The sequence below is a fragment of the Lissotriton helveticus genome, chromosome 2_2, assembly GCF_964261635.1.
Source record: "Lissotriton helveticus chromosome 2_2, aLisHel1.1, whole genome shotgun sequence".
Classification (NCBI taxonomy): domain Eukaryota; kingdom Metazoa; phylum Chordata; class Amphibia; order Caudata; family Salamandridae; genus Lissotriton; species Lissotriton helveticus.
This window is the reverse complement of record NC_136060.1, coordinates 321,210,288-321,228,462: the sequence shown is the minus strand read 5'-3', so window position 1 is coordinate 321,228,462 and position 18,175 is coordinate 321,210,288. Positions and strand designations below refer to the sequence as shown.

Sequence of the window (18,175 nt, the reverse complement as noted above, 5' to 3'; positions counted from 1 at the left end):
GAGAGACCTGAGCCCAACCCGGAACCATTAGATCAAATACACATCAAGTGGGTCCCTGTCGTATGGTAATGGTATGTTCCTTTTGATACCGTCTACTACCTGGGAGAAGGAACTTCCCGAAGATTTGCTATAAATAGAGCCAGTAGTAATTGATAAGTTACCATCGAAGGTACAGAAGAATAACCATATATCCCGCTGTACTACTGCTGCATGCAGGAACCGTGTCACTTGCTATACATGCGTACACCTAGTACGAACTTCATTGCAGCCAGGAATCACAGGCCAAAATACCAACTGAAAAAAGTTAAAGTTACTAGGCAGGTTCGAACTAATTATCAAAAGAGTAAAGACCATATCCAAAGGCCACAAAGTGAAGTATGTATGTATAATCAATGAACCGTAAACGTAATACTGGAGACTAAAGGACTGCGTTATGCTGCATTACCTTCGCTACTAATACGTAAACGTTTATTTTACTTTCTACAGTACATTTTTATTGTCATCTGCATTTGTATAGATACTTGAAGAGTAAAATGATCGGTTCCAGTTAAGAGTTGGACAAGCCACTGAAAGCCATAACCTGGCTCAGGCCCAGACCAATGTCATTTTCGACCTTCGAGCCCAAGACATGCTGAGCTTTCTGCTTGCTAACCTCATGTGCCAAGAATTAAAAACAAAGCATCAATCTTTGATGTTAAGAAGGAGAGAAAGATACCATCTAGTGATGGAACTGTACAATATGAAACCAGAAAACTTGCTTTTAATCCTGGTGTCGCTGCTTGACCAATTTGGGTGATCTTAGGAAAATATTTTATTTCATCAAGACTCCTTTTCCTTCACTGGACTGGAAAACAAGCATTGTGGGACCAGTTTTGGGGTTTCAGCGCTGATCAGCCGGGTTAGTTTGAATCCGTGATGTGCTCGCTACACCACTGGATTCAAGTTAGCCTGGCATATTAAGCATAAATTAGCCTTTGCTGCACCATTATCTTGTATTTTTCTGGATTTATATTATTGAGGTTATTTGTCTCTGCTCTCTGAACAATAGTAAAGAGCTCCGATACCCTCAAGGGTCATGTTCGCGCTATATAGAACATTAAAAATGAATAAATCATCACATACGAGAACAATTTCAAATATGTGAGGTCAGGATGTGCGGTGTACAAAAACGTTTTGTGTTTTATTTAATAGACTATAATGTTGTTCTATCTAGAATACAAATCCACGGCATATAGAGTACACATGCCGAATGGCTTCCTCCTAGGCATGTTTCTAAAATCATGTTGAAAAACTAACTTTTAATAATTCCCTCTCAATGCAGTGATGTCATGAAGTACTAAGCCAAACACTTCTGCATATTAAATAAGTGCACTTTTTGCATTTAGAAGATATTTTACCATTTTTACACGTTGTTTGTTTGTTGGAGGATTTACATGCCAACTATCTGAATTGCTCCGCTCATGCACACGTTCTTGGAGCTAAAGCCACACTCCTGGCTAGACTATCTCTGCAAAATTGTTGGCCCACCCACCTATAGTTCCAATTATCAGCAGTGATGTACAACACCGAGATCACCACCTGTCAAATTAATGATTTATAGCTGGCAACATTTAAGTAATGAGGCTACAGAAGCTTGTAAAGAACCCCAGAGAATGTCTGGTGGTGCTATTAGATCTATTGTTTATATCTATTGAGCAAACAAGTCTCAGATGAAATCTTTACACTGAGCAGCACTGTTTGTGAAGGTAAGGAATATTCCGTACACAAACTGAAGTACAGCACAAACTGTAGTGGTAGTATGGGCAGCCTTAGATCCGAGCCCTTTATCATTCATAATATTGAAATGATGTAATGAATTTGGGTTACAGATGCTCATATTGTGTCATTTTGTAAATATAGCAGTAATATATGCAGACCCTCCTTAAATCAGAAAATGATATTGCTACGAATTACAGTTTACTTTGTGACCATGTAACCAAGAGACTTGACTGCATAGCCCCCTGAAAGCAATCAGGAAAAGAGGCAGCCCCTCCGCACCCTGGTATACAGATACACTAAAAGATCTGAAAAACGTCTGTAAAAGGGCAGAGAGGCAGTGGAGAAGAGGCTACGAAGAACAGAATAGACTACTCTGGAGACTGACTATAACTCAATACAAGAAAGAGATCGCCACAGCCAAAGCAGAATACTTTGCTGCTATTATCTTAAAAAGCTCCAACAAATCACGCGATATCTTTAAAATTGTAAAAGATCTGTCCCATCCTGTTTGTACTAACAGTAATATCAAACCCTCACAGGAACTATGTGATGGTCTGGCCTCCTTCTTTCAGGAAAAAATTTCCAAACTTATTGAAAGTCTGGAGGACGCCCCCTCCTCCATAGTGCAGCACCAAAGCAACATGGAGAAAGATGACAGGGATGAGGAAACAGAAGAACGCATGATACCAGGGGCTATCCTGGACACTTTCGATATCCCCGCAGAACAAGAGTTTGGACAATTAGCCCTTAAAGTAACATCTGGATCCCCCTTGGATCCTCTACCCCACAAAATAGTGAAAGAACTGGGGGCTGAATTCTTTCCTGTACTGCGCCAGCTATGTGCACAATCCTCTGCACAGGCACTGTGCCGAGGGAGTGGAAGCAGGCAGTGGTCACACCCCTGTTAAAGAAATCCAATCTGGACCCCAACTGCCATAAGAGCTACCGACCTATCTCTCTCCTGCCATATCCAGTAAAGATCATGGAACGGATGGTCAGTAGGTCTCTGTCCCTCTTCCTGGAAACTAATAACATCCTTGAGGAGGAACAATTCGGGTTCAGACCAGCCCATGGAACCGAGTCAGCATTACTGATGGTCCTGGACGACCTAAGAATGAGGGCGGACAGGGGGGAGTCAGCAATTTTGATTCTGCTTGACCTGTCCGCCGCTTTCGATACGGTGAGCCATGACATCTTGCTGACTCGGTTGAAAACCGCTGGAGTAGAGGGTATGGCTTTTGAGTGGTTCCACTCTTACCTGTCAGATAGATGGCAGGCAGTGGCACTACCCCCGTATCAGTCGGAGTTTGCTATGGTCCCACATGGGGTCCCTCAGGGGTCTGCGATCAGCCCGATCCTTTTTAACGTATATATGCAGCCCCTGATGGCCATCATCAAGGCTCACGGCATTAGCGTGATCAACTATGCGGATGACACGCAGCTGATGATTTCCCTTGATGGTGCCCATGCAGAATCTCTTGAGACCTTCCACACCTGCATAAGGAAAATGGCAACCTGGCTAAAAAGAAACTCACTACAGTTTAACAGCAGTAAAACTGAGATAATGCAATGCAAAGTGGGAAGAATAGCTAGAAACCTGCCCGTTGACTTTTGGCCTCTGGACTCATGTGAGCCATTGGCACCAGTAACAACCGTACGGAACTTGGGGGTTAATCTCAATGACAAACTGAGTCTTGAGTCCAACGTCAACAGACAGATGAGCAGCTGCTTCACTTTAATGCGGGGCCTTCGAAAGCTGCTGCCCTTACTTCCAGCACACACCAGAGCAACCGTGGTCAGAAGCATCATCCTTAGCCGCCTGGATTACTGCAATGCTCTGCTACTGGAATCTCCTGCTTATCTGATCTCCAGACTTCAGAGCATCCAGGCGGCAGCTGCAAAGATGGTGCTCTCCCGAGGACGTCGATCTTCCACCACTCTTGCTCTGGCCGAGTTGCACTGGTTGCCCATTCAGCAGAGGATCCATTTCAAATCCCTGTGTACCGTTTTCAAGGCTGCACATGGCTTAGGTCCTAAACCCCTTCAGACCAAATTCAAGTGGTATGAACCTACACGGACCCTCCGTTCCTCATCCACCAATCTCCTTAGTATACCCAGGATCAGGAAAGCCACTCATGGGGGCAGAGCCTTTAGCATAGCGGCAGCCCACCTCTGGAATAGCCTTCCTCTGTCAATTAGGAAAACCAACGAACTGATGCTCTTCCGCAAAAGGATAAAGACCTGGCTATTTCCTAATGTCACACCTCCATAAAGCTTCTCCCCTCATTTCTGCCCTTACTGCTCAGCCCCTCAGATGCATTTTTCAGCGCCAGGATGCCCGTAGGGTTACAGCGCGCTTTAGAAATGATATAAATAAATAAATAAATAAATAAATAAATAAATAAATAAATAGGAGGACGTATATTTTTATACTGATAATAACGACAACTGCTTTGGCTTCCTTAAAAAATGTATGTAAATTGATTTAGATTGCCTCGTGAACACAAGATACTATGTGCAAAGCACCACTGAAAAGAAAGTGAGGTTTGTTCCCAAACAATTCTGGACAACAAATCATTTAGGTGAAAAATTGTGTACCGTCATGTATTTTTTTTTTTTTTAAGAATATTCATGTTTTCCAGTATCTACTGTTCAAAAACGTTTACCAACAACTTGCCAGTTTTACTTTTTTTTCTCTCAAATAAACAGTGAACTTAACTAGCCTATTTCTGTGTTTACTGTATATGCCTGTGGTTGTTAGTTAAAAAAATTTAGTTTAAGCCTGCCTGTAATTGCATATTTGATTACCTGTGTTGTGTTTTAAATTTGTGGTTTTCCCTGCCCATGATTGCCTCCATTTAATGTGTTGAATTGTGGATTTGCAGTCCAACCTCGGTAGTTTGTCTGTGCACTTCGTTTTTTGGCCAGCAGGGGGAGTAAAGTTTTATTCAAACAGTATTGTTAGATTTCAAGTTATCGAGGCCCTTACCTGCTGCAGTCCAAAGTGTGGATTGAGCCTGTCTGTCTCCTAGGGGATTCTTAACAGGAGAAGCAGCTGCCCAGCCCCAGCCCCCACCCCCAGGCCAGCAGACCATTGGCTATTCAGCTACCAGGCAAGTCTGAGACCTCCTCTCACCTGTTCAGGCCCCTTAAGGCCTTGCTGGGTGCACCCCAAATCATTCTCCTCCATCTTGGGAGTTGCAGCCTACCTGGTAAGCTGGGCGGTTTTAAACAAAACCATAGGAGCTCTTTTTAGGTTTTGCCCATTCAACGAGCCCACATTACTACATTGAGTTCACAGTGAGCCCTTCAGAAAAGTGATGAATTCGAACTCTCACATCTGGACACTTGGCCGGAGGCAATGCAAAAATTATTAACAGACTCCCGTTACCACCACTGAATGTACCAGAATGCCAAGTTGATCGATCAATTTCTCAACTTAATGCAACCGAAGGTATTGGTGTCATGTTCAACTCATGTACCTCATACCACAGTTAGGATTTCTCGAACATTTTGGTAGAGCTGGTCACTTGTTCTAGTCTATACCAAAAGTTAAACCATCAATTTTGTATGTACTACAAATCGTTTGAGTGGTCGAATTTGACTGAATGCCTATTTGGGCCTCTGCAGATTTTAAAAGCAGGCCTATATATGTATTGTCACCCACTCCAACTAACAGTTACAAATTGGTGGCTCAAGGTTGAACATAATTGGACTGACAACAGGCATGAAGAGTCTGTGCTAAAACACTTAATTTATTTTCTAGAAAAATAATCTAGCCATACAGTGTATACCAATGGTGAAAACAGTTGTCGATATTTTTTTAGTTTTCAAAAAGGCTTTATTGAAAACCGAAATAAAGTATTTTAACAAACATCTAATTAAAATAGTAGACAATACAATAAATAATTGTCCATTTTAATCCGACTAAGTATGAGCCAGTACTACCCACTCTTCGTTCTGGAATAGTATGCTATTTGCCAAAAGGCACTTCAACGCCTCATCAGGGGTAAGAAGCGCTATATAAATGCTAACCCTTTCCTCTGCTATCCCTCCCCTATTCTTTTTCAATCCAAATAACACTCACATGTCCACCACTCGAATTATTATAGGGAAATATGAAATTAATTTGCCACTAATTATTTTTGGGTTCGGGAGTAGCATGCTACTCGCCAAAAAGCGCGTCAACACCTCATCAGGGGTAGCAAGCAGTATATAAATGCAAACCCTTCCCTCTTCTATCCCTCCACTATCTTTTTTCATCCAAATAACCATAATATGTCCACCACTCAAATTAATTTCATATTTCGCTATACTTATTCACCACTAATCCTTTTTGTGTTTCGGAGAAGCATGCTACTTGCCAAAAAAGTACTTTGACGCCTTGTCTGGGGTAATAGGCGCTATATAAATAAAATTACAAATACCACCTGTTTAACGAAGCATACACGACTGCATTATTTTGAAATATTTTGGAAAATTTTGATGGACGCTTAATTTCAGACAGCCAACCAAGTCCTACTTTAGGATTCAGCGTGACTAATTACATAGGCGTTACAAGGGTACATTGACCAAAGTCCTAAAGGTCTTTCTCAGCTAGGGTGACCATGTTTAAACAGTTTTATGGCAGAGTTTTCCAGTAGAGCCAAAAAGTGACATCATATCCAACGTTGAGGAGCTATCCCTTTCTTTAATTTATAGAGCTGTAAAATACGTTACAGCTACTAATCCAAATAAATGATAAGTCTGAATGATCTCGGCCTAATACCATGATGGAAAATTTGGGGGTTGTAAAATATGGAAACATTCATTCCAACCGTCTCAATGATACGCACTTGCTGGCTCATTTTCTAACCTTCCCTTCGCAGCTTGGTGTTGAACAATCTACTGGCAAGGTGACAATATAATTGGGTAGCGCTACAGACACAGGCGCACATCTACAATTAATTTGCTGGTATTTGTAGGGGCGGGTGCCAGAAATAACATCATTAAAAGCTACTTACACTCAGTGTGAACTTGAACTTGAAAGGGGGCCCTTCAGAGAATGCAGAATAGAAGTCATCGCTCCCAGTTACTAGACGATAGGGCCTCGTCTGCTTGAGGTCCACACTGTTGATCACTTTGCTGTGTCCACCGACCTCACCCACAGAAGAACCAGTATCCCAAAGGAAAACCGCCCCAAATCTAAAAGGAACAATATGGGTGTAAACTACATGTAGTGCATAAATGTACAAATCAACTTTCATTGGTAACAAGCAAGGAACAGCATTATTCTGCCATTATTGTAACATACACAATCCACCTGGAAAATAGCATCTTCCCAAACATGAAGTACAAGAAAACTGTATTTTAGATGTAAAATTAGAAAGCATGCACACAAAAAACCCTTAAAGCTCCCCCTGAACATATGCCTCTTATATTTTTAGGCTTCTGCACATGTCTTGCAACAAGGTTAGTGAATTGACACAAGGAGAGTTACTTCTTGGTCGAATGTTATTTAATTCGAGGTCTGAGCTATTTAAATTGTTTTTGCTTTTTCTGAGGCTTGTGATTTCACTGGTGTGCAAATCAACACACGGTTGTCTACTTTTAATATATATCAAACTTGAGGTATGTACATAATATGTGTAGACTATCATTCTCCAGGATTATGCATTTCACCTAACCGGATTGGGGAGCTAGCATGATTTATTGCCTGTTTATAGTCTCTAATCATGATCAGCACAAACATTAATGCGACTCACCATTTTCTATTATAAAATCTGCATCATTTCCATTAACCGCATGCGTGCGGGCGGAATTCCGCCCGTACGCTGGGTTTTTTAAAATCGCACTTTACGTGACGAGCTGGGCTCGTCATGAGCGTGCGAGGAGGCTACGCCATGACGAGCCCAGCTCGTCATGAGCGTCGAAGGGGTTAAAGGTAAGCAAAATCGAACCGTTCTAATTGTAATCAAGGAACTATTAACTGTCCCTTGCAGAATGCAGCTTCAAACCCCCTCTTGCTTTCAGACAGAAACGTCTGCATGCAACAAACTCTTTACTAACAAGCATTTACAATGCAATAGGTCTCGCAGCATTAAAGTTTGAGTTAATGGTATTGTGTATAACAATGCCAATATTTTTAACTTTCGCAAATGTGACACCTATAGCATTTCTATTGCAATTTGTGTTGTATTTACGAGACTTAGATGTATTGATATTACAAATTACAATGGCTTTTAATTTTTTTAAATAATTAATACTTAATAAAAGTTATTATAATTTATGACAATAGCTTAAGATTTTGTAAATATCTTTTGTAAATTAGGTGCCATGCTTACCCGTAAAAGGCTGGCTCTAAGGGAGTTAGTTTTCGGTAAGAATGTCACCAGGCACCAAAGGCACGCAGCTGCCGAAGATAAAGTGCGGTGGCAGTTGTGCCAATTTTAATTAAAATAATAAAATCATGATTCTGGGCAAATTATTTGACCTCCCTGTGCATAAAATTGTAAATATGTGTGGAATGTAACGTGATTGTAAAAATATAAAATGTAATATCACAAATGTGCAAATCTCCTGTTCATGCTTTGTTGCCAACCATGTGGGTTTTCTTCAGATCCATACAAACATACATACATTATCTGGGGGGGGTGTGTGTGGGGCGGGTGTGGGGCGGGTGTCTCTGTGCGGGGCGGGTGTGGGGCGAGTGTCTCTGTGCGGGGCGGGTGTGGGGCGAGTGTCTCTGTGCGGGGCGGGTGTCGGTGGGTGTGTGGGGATGTGTGTGTGGGGATGTGTGTGTGGGGATGTGTGTGTGGGGATGTGTGTGTGGGGATGTGTGTGTGGGGATGTGTGTGTGGGGATGTGTGTGTGGGGATGTGTGTGTGGGGATGTGTGTGTGGGGATGTGTGTGTGGGGATGTGTGTGTGGGGATGTGTGTGTGGGGATGTGTGTGTGGGGATGTGTGTGTGGGGATGTGTGTGTGGGGATGTGTGTGTGGGGATGTGTGTGTGGGGATGTGTGTGTGGGGATGTGTGTGTGGGGATGTGTGTGTGGGGATGTGTGTGTGGGGATGTGTGTGTGGGGATGTGTGTGTGGGGATGTGTGTGTGTGGGGATGTGTGTGTGGGGATGTGTGTGTGGGGATGTGTGTGTGGGGATGTGTGTGTGGGGATGTGTGTGTGGGGATGTGTGTGTGGGGATGTGTGTGTGGGGATGTGTGTGTGGGGATGTGTGTGTGGGGATGTGTGTGTGGGGATGTGTGTGTGGGGATGTGTGTGTGGGGATGTGTGTGTGGGGATGTGTGTGTGGGGATGTGTGTGTGGGGATGTGTGTGTGGGGATGTGTGTGTGGGGATGTGTGTGTGGGGATGTGTGTGTGGGGATGTGTGTGTGGGGATGTGTGTGTGGGGATGTGTGTGTGGGGATGTGTGTGTGGGGATGTGTGTGTGGGGATGTGTGTGTGGGGATGTGTGTGTGGGGATGTGTGTGTGGGGATGTGTGTGTGGGGATGTGTGTGTGGGGATGTGTGTGTGGGGATGTGTGTGTGGGGATGTGTGTGTGGGGATGTGTGTGTGGGGATGTGTGTGTGGGATGTGTGTGTGTGTGGGGATGTGTGTGTGTGTGTGGGGATGTGTGTGTGTGTGTGGGGATGTGTGTGTGTGTGGGGATGTGTGTGTGTGGGGATGTGTGTGTGTGGGGATGTGTGTGTGTGTGGGGATGTGTGTGTGTGTGGGGATGTGTGTGTGTGTGGGGATGTGTGTGTGTGTGTGGGGATGTGTGTGTGTGTGTGGGGATGTGTGTGTGTGTGGTGTGGGTGTGTGTGTGTGTGTGTGGGGATGTGTGTGTGTGTGTGTGGGGATGTGTGTGTGTGTGGGGATGTGTGTGTGTGTGGGGATGTGTGTGTGTGTGGGGATGTGTGTGTGTGTGGGGATGTGTGTGTGTGTGGGGATGTGTGTGTGTGTGGGGATGTGTGTGTGTGTGGGGATGTGTGTGTGTGTGGGGATGTGTGTGTGTGTGGGGATGTGTGTGTGTGTGGGGATGTGTGTGTGTGTGGGGATGTGTGTGTGTGTGGGGATGTGTGTGTGTGTGGGGATGTGTGTGTGTGTGGGGATGTGTGTGTGTGTGGGGTGTGTGTGTGTGTGTGGGGATGTGTGTGTGTGTGGGGATGTGGTGTGGTGTGGGATGTGTGTGTGGGGATGTGTGTGTGTGTGGGGATGTGTTGTGTGTGGGGTGTGTGTGGTGTGGGGATGTGTGTGTGTGTGTGGGGATGTGTGTGTGTGTGGGGATGTGTGTGTGTGTGTGGGGATGTGTGTGTGTGTGGGGATGTGTGTGTGTGTGTGGGGATGTGTGTGTGTGTGTGGGATGTGTGTGGTGTGTGTGTGTGTGTGTGGGGTGTGTGGGGATGTGTGTGGGGATGTGTGTGTGTGGGATGTGTGTGGGGATGTGTGTGTGGGGATGTGTGTGTGGGGATGTGTGTGGTGGGATGTGTGTGTGGGGATGTGTGTGTGTGGGGATGTGTGTGTGTGGGGATGTGTGTGTGTGGGGATGTGTGTGTGGGGATGTGTGTGTGGGGATGTGTGTGTGTGGGGATGTGTGTGTGTGGGGATGAGTGTGTGTGGGGATGTGTGTGTGGGGATATGTGTGTGTGGGGATATGTGTGTGTGGGGATGTGTGTGTGGGATGTGTGTGTGTGTGGTGATGTGTGTGTTGTGTGGGGATGTGTGTGTGTGTGGGGATGTGTGTGTGTGTGGGGATGTGTGTGTGTGTGGGGATGTGTGTGTGTGTGGGGCATGTGTGTGTGTGTGGGGATGTGTGTGTGTGTGGGGATGTGTGGTGTGTGGGGATGTGTGTGTGGATGTGTGTGTGTGTGTGGATGTGTGTGTGTGGGGATGTGTGTGTGTGGGGATGTGTGTGTGTGGGGATGTGTGTGTGTGGGGATGTGTGTGTGTGGGGATGTGTGTGTGTGGGGATGTGTGTGTGTGGGGATGTGTGTGTGTGGGGATGTGTGTGTGTGGGGATGTGTGTGTGTGGGGATGTGTGTGTGTGGGGATGTGTGTGTGTGGGGATGTGTGTGTGGGGGGATGTGTGTGTGTGGGGATGTGTGTGTGTGGGGATGTGTGTGTGTGTGGGGATGTGTGTGTGTGTGGGGATGTGTGTGTGTGGGGGATGTGTGTGTGGGGGGATGTGTGTGTGTGTGGGTGTGTGTGTGTGTGGGGATGTGTGTGTGTGTGGGGATGTGTGTGTGTGGGGGATGTGTGTGTGTGGGGATGTGTGTGTGTGGGGATGTGTGTGTGTGGGGATGTGTGTGTGTGGGGATGTGTGTGTGTGGGGATGTGTGTGTGTGGGGATGTGTGTGTGTGGGGATGTGTGTGTGGGGATGTGTGTGTGGGGATGTGTGTGTGGGGATGTGTGTGTGGGGATGTGTGTGTGGGGATGTGTGTGTGGGGGGATGTGTGTGTGGGGATGTGTGTGTGGGGGATGTGTGTGTGGGGATGTGTGTGTGTGGGGATGTGTGTGTGTGGGGATGTGTGTGTGTGGGGATGTGTGTGTGTGGGGATGTGTGTGTGTGGGGATGTGTGTGTGTGGGGATGTGTGTGTGTGGGGATGTGTGTGTGTGGGGATGTGTGTGTGTGGGGATGTGTGTGTGTGGGGATGTGTGTGTGTGGGGATGTGTGTGTGTGGGGATGTGTGTGTGGGGATGTGTGTGTGTGGGGATGTGTGTGTGTGGGGATGTGTGTGTGTGGGGATGTGTGTGTGTGGGGATGTGTGTGTGTGGGGATGTGTGTGTGTGGGGATGTGTGTGTGTGGGGATGTGTGTGTGTGGGGATGTGTGTGTGTGGGGATGTGTGTGTGGGGATGTGTGTGTGTGGGGATGTGTGTGTGTGTGGGGATGTGTGTGTGTGGGGATGTGTGTGTGTGTGGGGATGTGTGTGTGTGGGGATGTGTGTGTGTGGGGATGTGTGTGTGTGGGGATGTGTGTGTGTGGGGATGTGTGTGTGTGGGGATGTGTGTGTGTGGGGATGTGTGTGTGTGGGGATGTGTGTGTGTGGGGATGTGTGTGTGTGGGGATGTGTGTGTGTGGGGATGTGTGTGTGTGGGGATGTGTGTGTGTGGGGATGTGTGTGTGTGGGGATGTGTGTGTGTGTGGGGATGTGTGTGTGGGTTATGTGTGGCTGTATTTACGAAGTCCAGGCCCTAATTTATAGTCCCTTCTTAGGCATCCAAACCCTCTCGAACCAGAAAATGTTTTTTTAATATGGTCTGGTAATCACAAAAGTTTGCTACAACTTACAGATTGTGGACATATCGTCTCAGAAAGTGTTGATCTTCGCTACCAGGTGAAGCCATTGTGGCACACAGAGTACAGTTTAATTCTACATCGGGAGGTGCTGTGGAAAAGGTATTTGCGTTCTGTTTCAAAAAAATGCTTTTACAGCTAAGCATTCACCATAATATAATGGCTTAAAAAAACAATGTAAAGCCTGTATCCTTCGACTTTCACAAATAACTAATTATAATTCTACAAAAAAAATAACTTTGACAACACTGCATTTGGATACACAATAATCTTAGCCTCTAGACTGGAATACAGGAAGTGTATTGTTTGGTACTGGGCATGAAGAAAAATACAAAGCTACATTCTTTATGCCGCCTCCGTTGAAACTAAATTCACACTTTTAAAATATGTTATCCCTAACAAATACCGCTACATTACTTGACAATGAAAAGACTGGAAAATAAGGGTAACATGAACTTCCTTCAAAACACACCTTTCTGCAGTCTTGTGTCTCCATTGGAGCACGCACCGGAAGTCAGGCAATGTCGCCTGTGACGGGGGCGGGGCCGCGTCCAGACCGGAAGAGGAGGCAGGCGGAGTAAATGCGTATCGCAGCCCAGGGCTCCTGTGAGCGGTGGAGAGCCCCGGGGCCGCCAGCAGGAGGTTATGCAAGTGTTGCGGGGCTCCCTTGACCAAGAGGGAGCCCCGGGAAAGGAGCTGGCTGGCAAGAGCCGCAGCGGCAGAGTCCCCCGAGATTGGCCCGGTAAGTTGAAAAGGGCTGGGGGGGGTCTTGGTGCACTTGTGTGTGTGTGTGTGTCTGTGTGCGACGGGGGAGGGGGGGAGCACGTGTGTGTGCGCGTGTGTATGTGTGTGTGTGTGTGTGTGTGTACGTGTGGGGGGGTGTGTCTGTATGTGCGTGGGCGCTCGTGTGTGTGTGTGTGCGTCTGTGTGAATGCGTGTGTGGTGTTGCAGCTTCCCAGGAGACAGCAGCTGGCCACAGCGTTCGCGTGCGCGTGGACCGCTGAAATCGCCTCCTTGGAGAGGAAATGCGCGCGGCCAGGTGCTGTCTCCTGGGAAGCAGGCTCAGCAACAATAGATCTCTGGCGAGACAGCGTTTACGCGCTGTTCAACGCCACGAGACCTAAAAACCCAATGTATGCCCACATATGCACATTGATGCTATTTATCACCATTCCGAGTGTGAAAAGGGGCGAGGACTTACTAGAGCTGGAGTCTCTAGTGGTTTAAAATGCTTTTCTCCCCCAGAACAAATGTATGAGCTTATTACTCGGTGGATCGGCACGTATGGTTTTGTCCTGTAGTGCTTTCATATACATAAATGACTATGAGCTATTTAATGACAACCATATTTTTAGGACTGTAATGTGTGCTTTATAAGAGTTGGCTCAGTCACATTTATCTCTAAACCAATTGTAATACATAATATAAGCTAGGCTTGAGCACTTTACCAACCCAATTAGGTGTTCTTATTGAAATTCATCTTTGTACTAAAAGAAACATGTATGTATATATTCCAAATGGGAAAAACAAGCACTAACAACGCTAATAGGCATTTATACGGCTTATAACCAGAACAGGGTCTCTCCAGTAATTGGGGAGTTTAGGCACTCAAACCCTAATACATTAATTCATTCTTGCACTCATGCATACCGTCGTCCACCGAACTACTCATCCTTGCAGTTAAGCACTTATCCATCCACGTTAAATACAGACAAACTCAACAAGCATATGCATGAAAAAAAAAATTCAACCACCTAAAAGTGACAGGTGAAAGTTAGCAATGGATAATCGTCTTGCTGTCGTATGGTACATAGTGTTCTGCTGCTTTAAGGTTTCAATGTGGCAGACATAGTTATAAGAAACCTTAGAATAGGAAAACAAGAATACATTATGGATAATAGCATTCCAAGGCCTGGTTTAGAAATTTGAATGCAAGCTATCGAGCTCACTGGAGTTTAACTAACGAGCAAGCGAGTGGCTGGTACCACTATGTGCAAAGCTGCACTATACTCTAAAGGAAATACATTTAAGAGAAGGAAAAATGCAAGTGGACCTACAAAAAGGGAAAAGGAAAACTAGAGGACTGGCTCACCAATCCTGGTAGTTAAGCACTCCCAATTTCAGGCAAATGTGAACATGTGATCAGCAAAATGCCTTAATTCACAGAGCAGTAAAACCAATGGTTGAAATGGGCAGACCAACTGCCTCATGTTTTATGTCATGGATAATCCAGAGAGCAAATGACACTCAAAAAGGCCAATACCAGGCCGAAGAGGGCAGCTTTTCCATCATGGCTGCTCAGTGCTTATGCGAAGCCTCGCGCTCAACAACCTAGCGTGGTGCTTCAATCCCCGCAAAACCAGCAATAAGGGCCAACTCCCGTCATCGGAAGATTGGGAGCGTCTGCCGCTGTGGCCGCTGTTCATTCTGGCAGCTGCATTGCAGTTATATCGACTTTATTCTCCCCAGGCGATCGCGCCTCAAGATGGTACCTGATGCTCGAGCGGACTCTCGCTTGGTCGTAGCAGAGCAGGGGCCGCGACATTGGGAGCGGGCCCCTGGTGAAACTGCTCCGGACCTGTGAGGCAATTGACGCCGTCGCGACGAAAATCCTACATCCGGACTACTGGAACCGAACCCTTAAAGCGCTGCTCCCGCTCCTACTGCGCTCTGAATAGCCAAATCCCCGACGCGGAGTCCGTGCTCGGGCCCCCAGGGCGGGCGATCCTGTTGAAATTTTGTTCTTCATAGTAAGCGCATTTCCTGATCATTAATGTAACCATCAGGCAAGCCCCAAAGGTGTCGTCAGACCTAGACTTCTAAGACCTCATCATGGCAGAACCCCAGGTTTATGAGGTATGTGGATCTTGGACTAGGCTATGTTGCTCTGGGCAAGATAAATGCTAGTAATTCTTGCACTGCATAAGATGGCTTCTACTGTGACACTGGATGACTGTCTTAATACAGTCTCAAATGGCCTGCACGTGACAGATCTTCCTCGCTCCAACTCTTTCTTCAGCACTGGGCTGCGACTGAAATGTTATTGTTAAGAGATAGAAGGAGAGACCCAGAACACATTGTGGGGGGGGGAAGAGCACAGACTGTTGTGTCAGGTACCTCCCCCACAGTACACCTTTATATTTACCTCTCTGCCGGACCCTAATTCCCATTACCCACACTACTGGATATCACTGTACTCATTTTTGGGGACCGACTGAACTTAACACCAAGGTCACAAGCCCCCTGCCTGACCTCAAGATGGCTGCCTCCGTTGGTCTCCCCACGATGCCCCACCACTCCTGGACAACAGAACTGGTCATCGACCTGATCTTAACCACATCTCTCACCTGACCTTGATCCTACTCTCCCTCTAGGACATGTACTCTTCAAACTTTCCCTCGACCGTGGAGACCCTGCCATTTGACTGATGCCCGGTGGAACTACCTGAAGAGGAGATGGGCTGTGTATCCCCCCCCCCTCGGCCGTCACCTACCCAGCCGGACTTTGGGCAGACGTTCCTTTGTCTCCGTCATATCCCCCTCCTACCCATTCACCCTACTCCCTTCCCCCTCTAAACTCCCTTCTTCTTGCCTTTTATCCCATTAATGTTTTCCTGTTGAGACCTAGCTGTCTTACCGATACCCGGTGGAGCTACCTGATAGCTGAAGAGGAGATGGGCTGCGGATTCCCCCTCAGCCATCACCTACCCATCCGGAAATCAGGCAGACTTTCCCTTCGTCTCTCAGTTATATCTATACCCTACCCCTTTCTCCCATATCCCCTTACCCTTCTCACTCCATTTTCCTTTTCTTCTATGCTCCTTAACCCCTTCGGCGCTCTTGACGAGCTGAGCTCGTCATGAGCGTAACCTGCGCTACGCGGATGACGAGCTGAGCTAGTCATGTAACGCTGGTTTTTTTAAATCGCAGCGCTCAGCGGGAAAACCGCTAGCGCGCATGCGGTTAAATGTTTTTACTGGTATCATTGGTAATATGTAACTGATGTAAGTTTCCAACTATGTGGAATCTTATGTCAAGCGCTCTGATGCCTTCGGGTCTAGCCAGCGCTATATAAATTTCTTTAAATAAATTAAATAAATAAACAAACAGTTCAACTAGTGCGCTCACCTGAACTGCAGTGCACTGGATCCTCCGCAGGCAAGTTTCTAAATTCGGCAGCCTTCTTGAGATGGTGTTGTGCATAATGTAGCCTTATTTTATCACTCAATAATCTTAATACCCCCTGCTCTCCCTTTCTTTCCTCTATTTGCTATTACACTATATTCCTGTACGAGGTACCCAAGTGCAGCTCCTCCCTAGCCAGCTACTGACTCGCATCAGCTGCAGGCTATTGCCAGAGGCACATCGATGCATAAGGATACTACCACATATGTCTATGTGTCTGTGTACTTGGCTCTCACACGCAAGCTTGGTAGCTGGGACACGCTGGTCATTCACATCTTCCAAGTATCCCTCACTTGGAGTCCAACATATAAAGTAAGTACTGCAATGGCCTAAACAACCATACATAAGTTACACAGTTTTAACTGGCAGTGCGATTCAAAACAAATCCGTATGCTGATGACATATTTTTGACGTTGTAAGTGCTTATTTAATTACGCGAATGCGCTCCTGAAGTCAACTACAGCCTATTTGAGAACGGGAATGTATTGAAAAGAATGACTGCATAAAACGACAATCTTTTCGTTTTGGTTCAATTAATTTTTCAAGATCTGCAGTGTAGGCAAAAAGACATGTAATTGCGATAACCGTTGGCGCTACCAAACACAAAGAAGGCTGGACGAGAAAAGCACGTTAATCCTTTAGACAAAAAGACACAATGTAGGTCATCTGAAGATCAGCTCGATTATACGATGCATACAGGCGACCATCTTTGTTTCATATCACAATAGGATTATTGCGGGCGACTGTCTTCCACCACCCAAGCCTTCGAGCCAACGGCTAGGTTTCTTTACGAAAATCTCTCTTAAGTGTGCAAGTCTAACCATCACTGTGGTCGCTTTCTAGAACAATGAGCACGCATTGTTAAGTGTTAACATGGCAAAGAAAACACACAGACTACTGACGTCTACATTCAAAAGGATTTCAGCCACCGACATGCAACGTTTTCAACACATGTGGCCCAGGGCTTTAAGTGGGATGAAAAATACTGGTGGGTCTCTCAAAGGGGCGTGGTCAACGTAATTAAGGGCGTGGCTTAAATACAAGTAAGCTAAAAATCTGTGTTTAGCAGTGTGCCGCCCGACATGTATTTTGCTGTTCCTGTCATTGCGTCCCTCCAGCTATATGATACAAGTCACATCATATCTACAAGTCAGGTCTATTGGCTTTGTCAATGGTTGTAGTTGCACAAGATAAAAAAGCAGCAACTATGGCTTGTATATAATATTGAAAACACTTCCACTTAAAGCCCTGGTGACACCACGACAATGTTGCTGCTCCCGAGTTTCAAAAAGAGAAGTGAGATCCAGCGAGAAAAGTACTCTTTAAAGGATTTCCCTCTCACCAACGCTCACCTCGGGCACACCAATGTGCCTGCTGTCACTGCAGTACGGAAAAAAAACGGACCGCCTGTGACGCTGCACAAAGCAGAGCCCGATAGAGACCCGTTTCGAGGCACCCATAAAAAACTGCCGGTGCTCAGACCCGGTGAGACCCGGCCCACTTAAAGCCCTGATGTGGCCTCAGTCTGTATCTTGCAATAAACCATATGGCAGTAGGTAATCTGTAGGGCTTAGGTTTAATGGGCGTGAACGTCAGCCATGCGCAGCAGGACTTTTTTTTTCTTTTTAAATCAGACAATCACTCGTGCCCCTTTATATGGGAACAGCCGTCGGAAGAGCCTGTATGTAATCAACAAATAGCCTATGGTCCTGCAACAGAATCAACCATTTAATTCCCTTGGAAACAAAGCAGGGTCAGTACCTGCAAAAGTGATAGTTAGAAAATCAAGCACAGAATCCAGCACCGATTGTAGCAAAGCTCACAAATGAAGCACATTGAATAAAGAATCTCGGAAACCGGTCGAAATCAAACCAGCCCGAAGCTCAGCACTAAAAGAAGTCATAGCGACATTCTCTTTATCAAAATAAAGACTTTCAGTGACTGGGAAATATAATC

At 46.0% G+C, this 18,175-nt stretch overlaps 1 protein-coding gene across 1 annotated transcript in view; it reads right to left on the bottom strand.

Moving 5' to 3' along the window:
- The window catches only part of WDR1 (WD repeat domain 1), a 347,127-nt gene that overhangs the window by 266,385 nt on the left and 62,567 nt on the right, over positions 1-18,175 (bottom strand). The window contains exon 5 of the mRNA XM_078678473.1: positions 6,762-6,942. Coding sequence (XP_078534599.1) covers positions 6,762-6,942 — 181 coding nt within the window. The remainder of the gene's footprint in view (positions 1-6,761; positions 6,943-18,175) is intronic.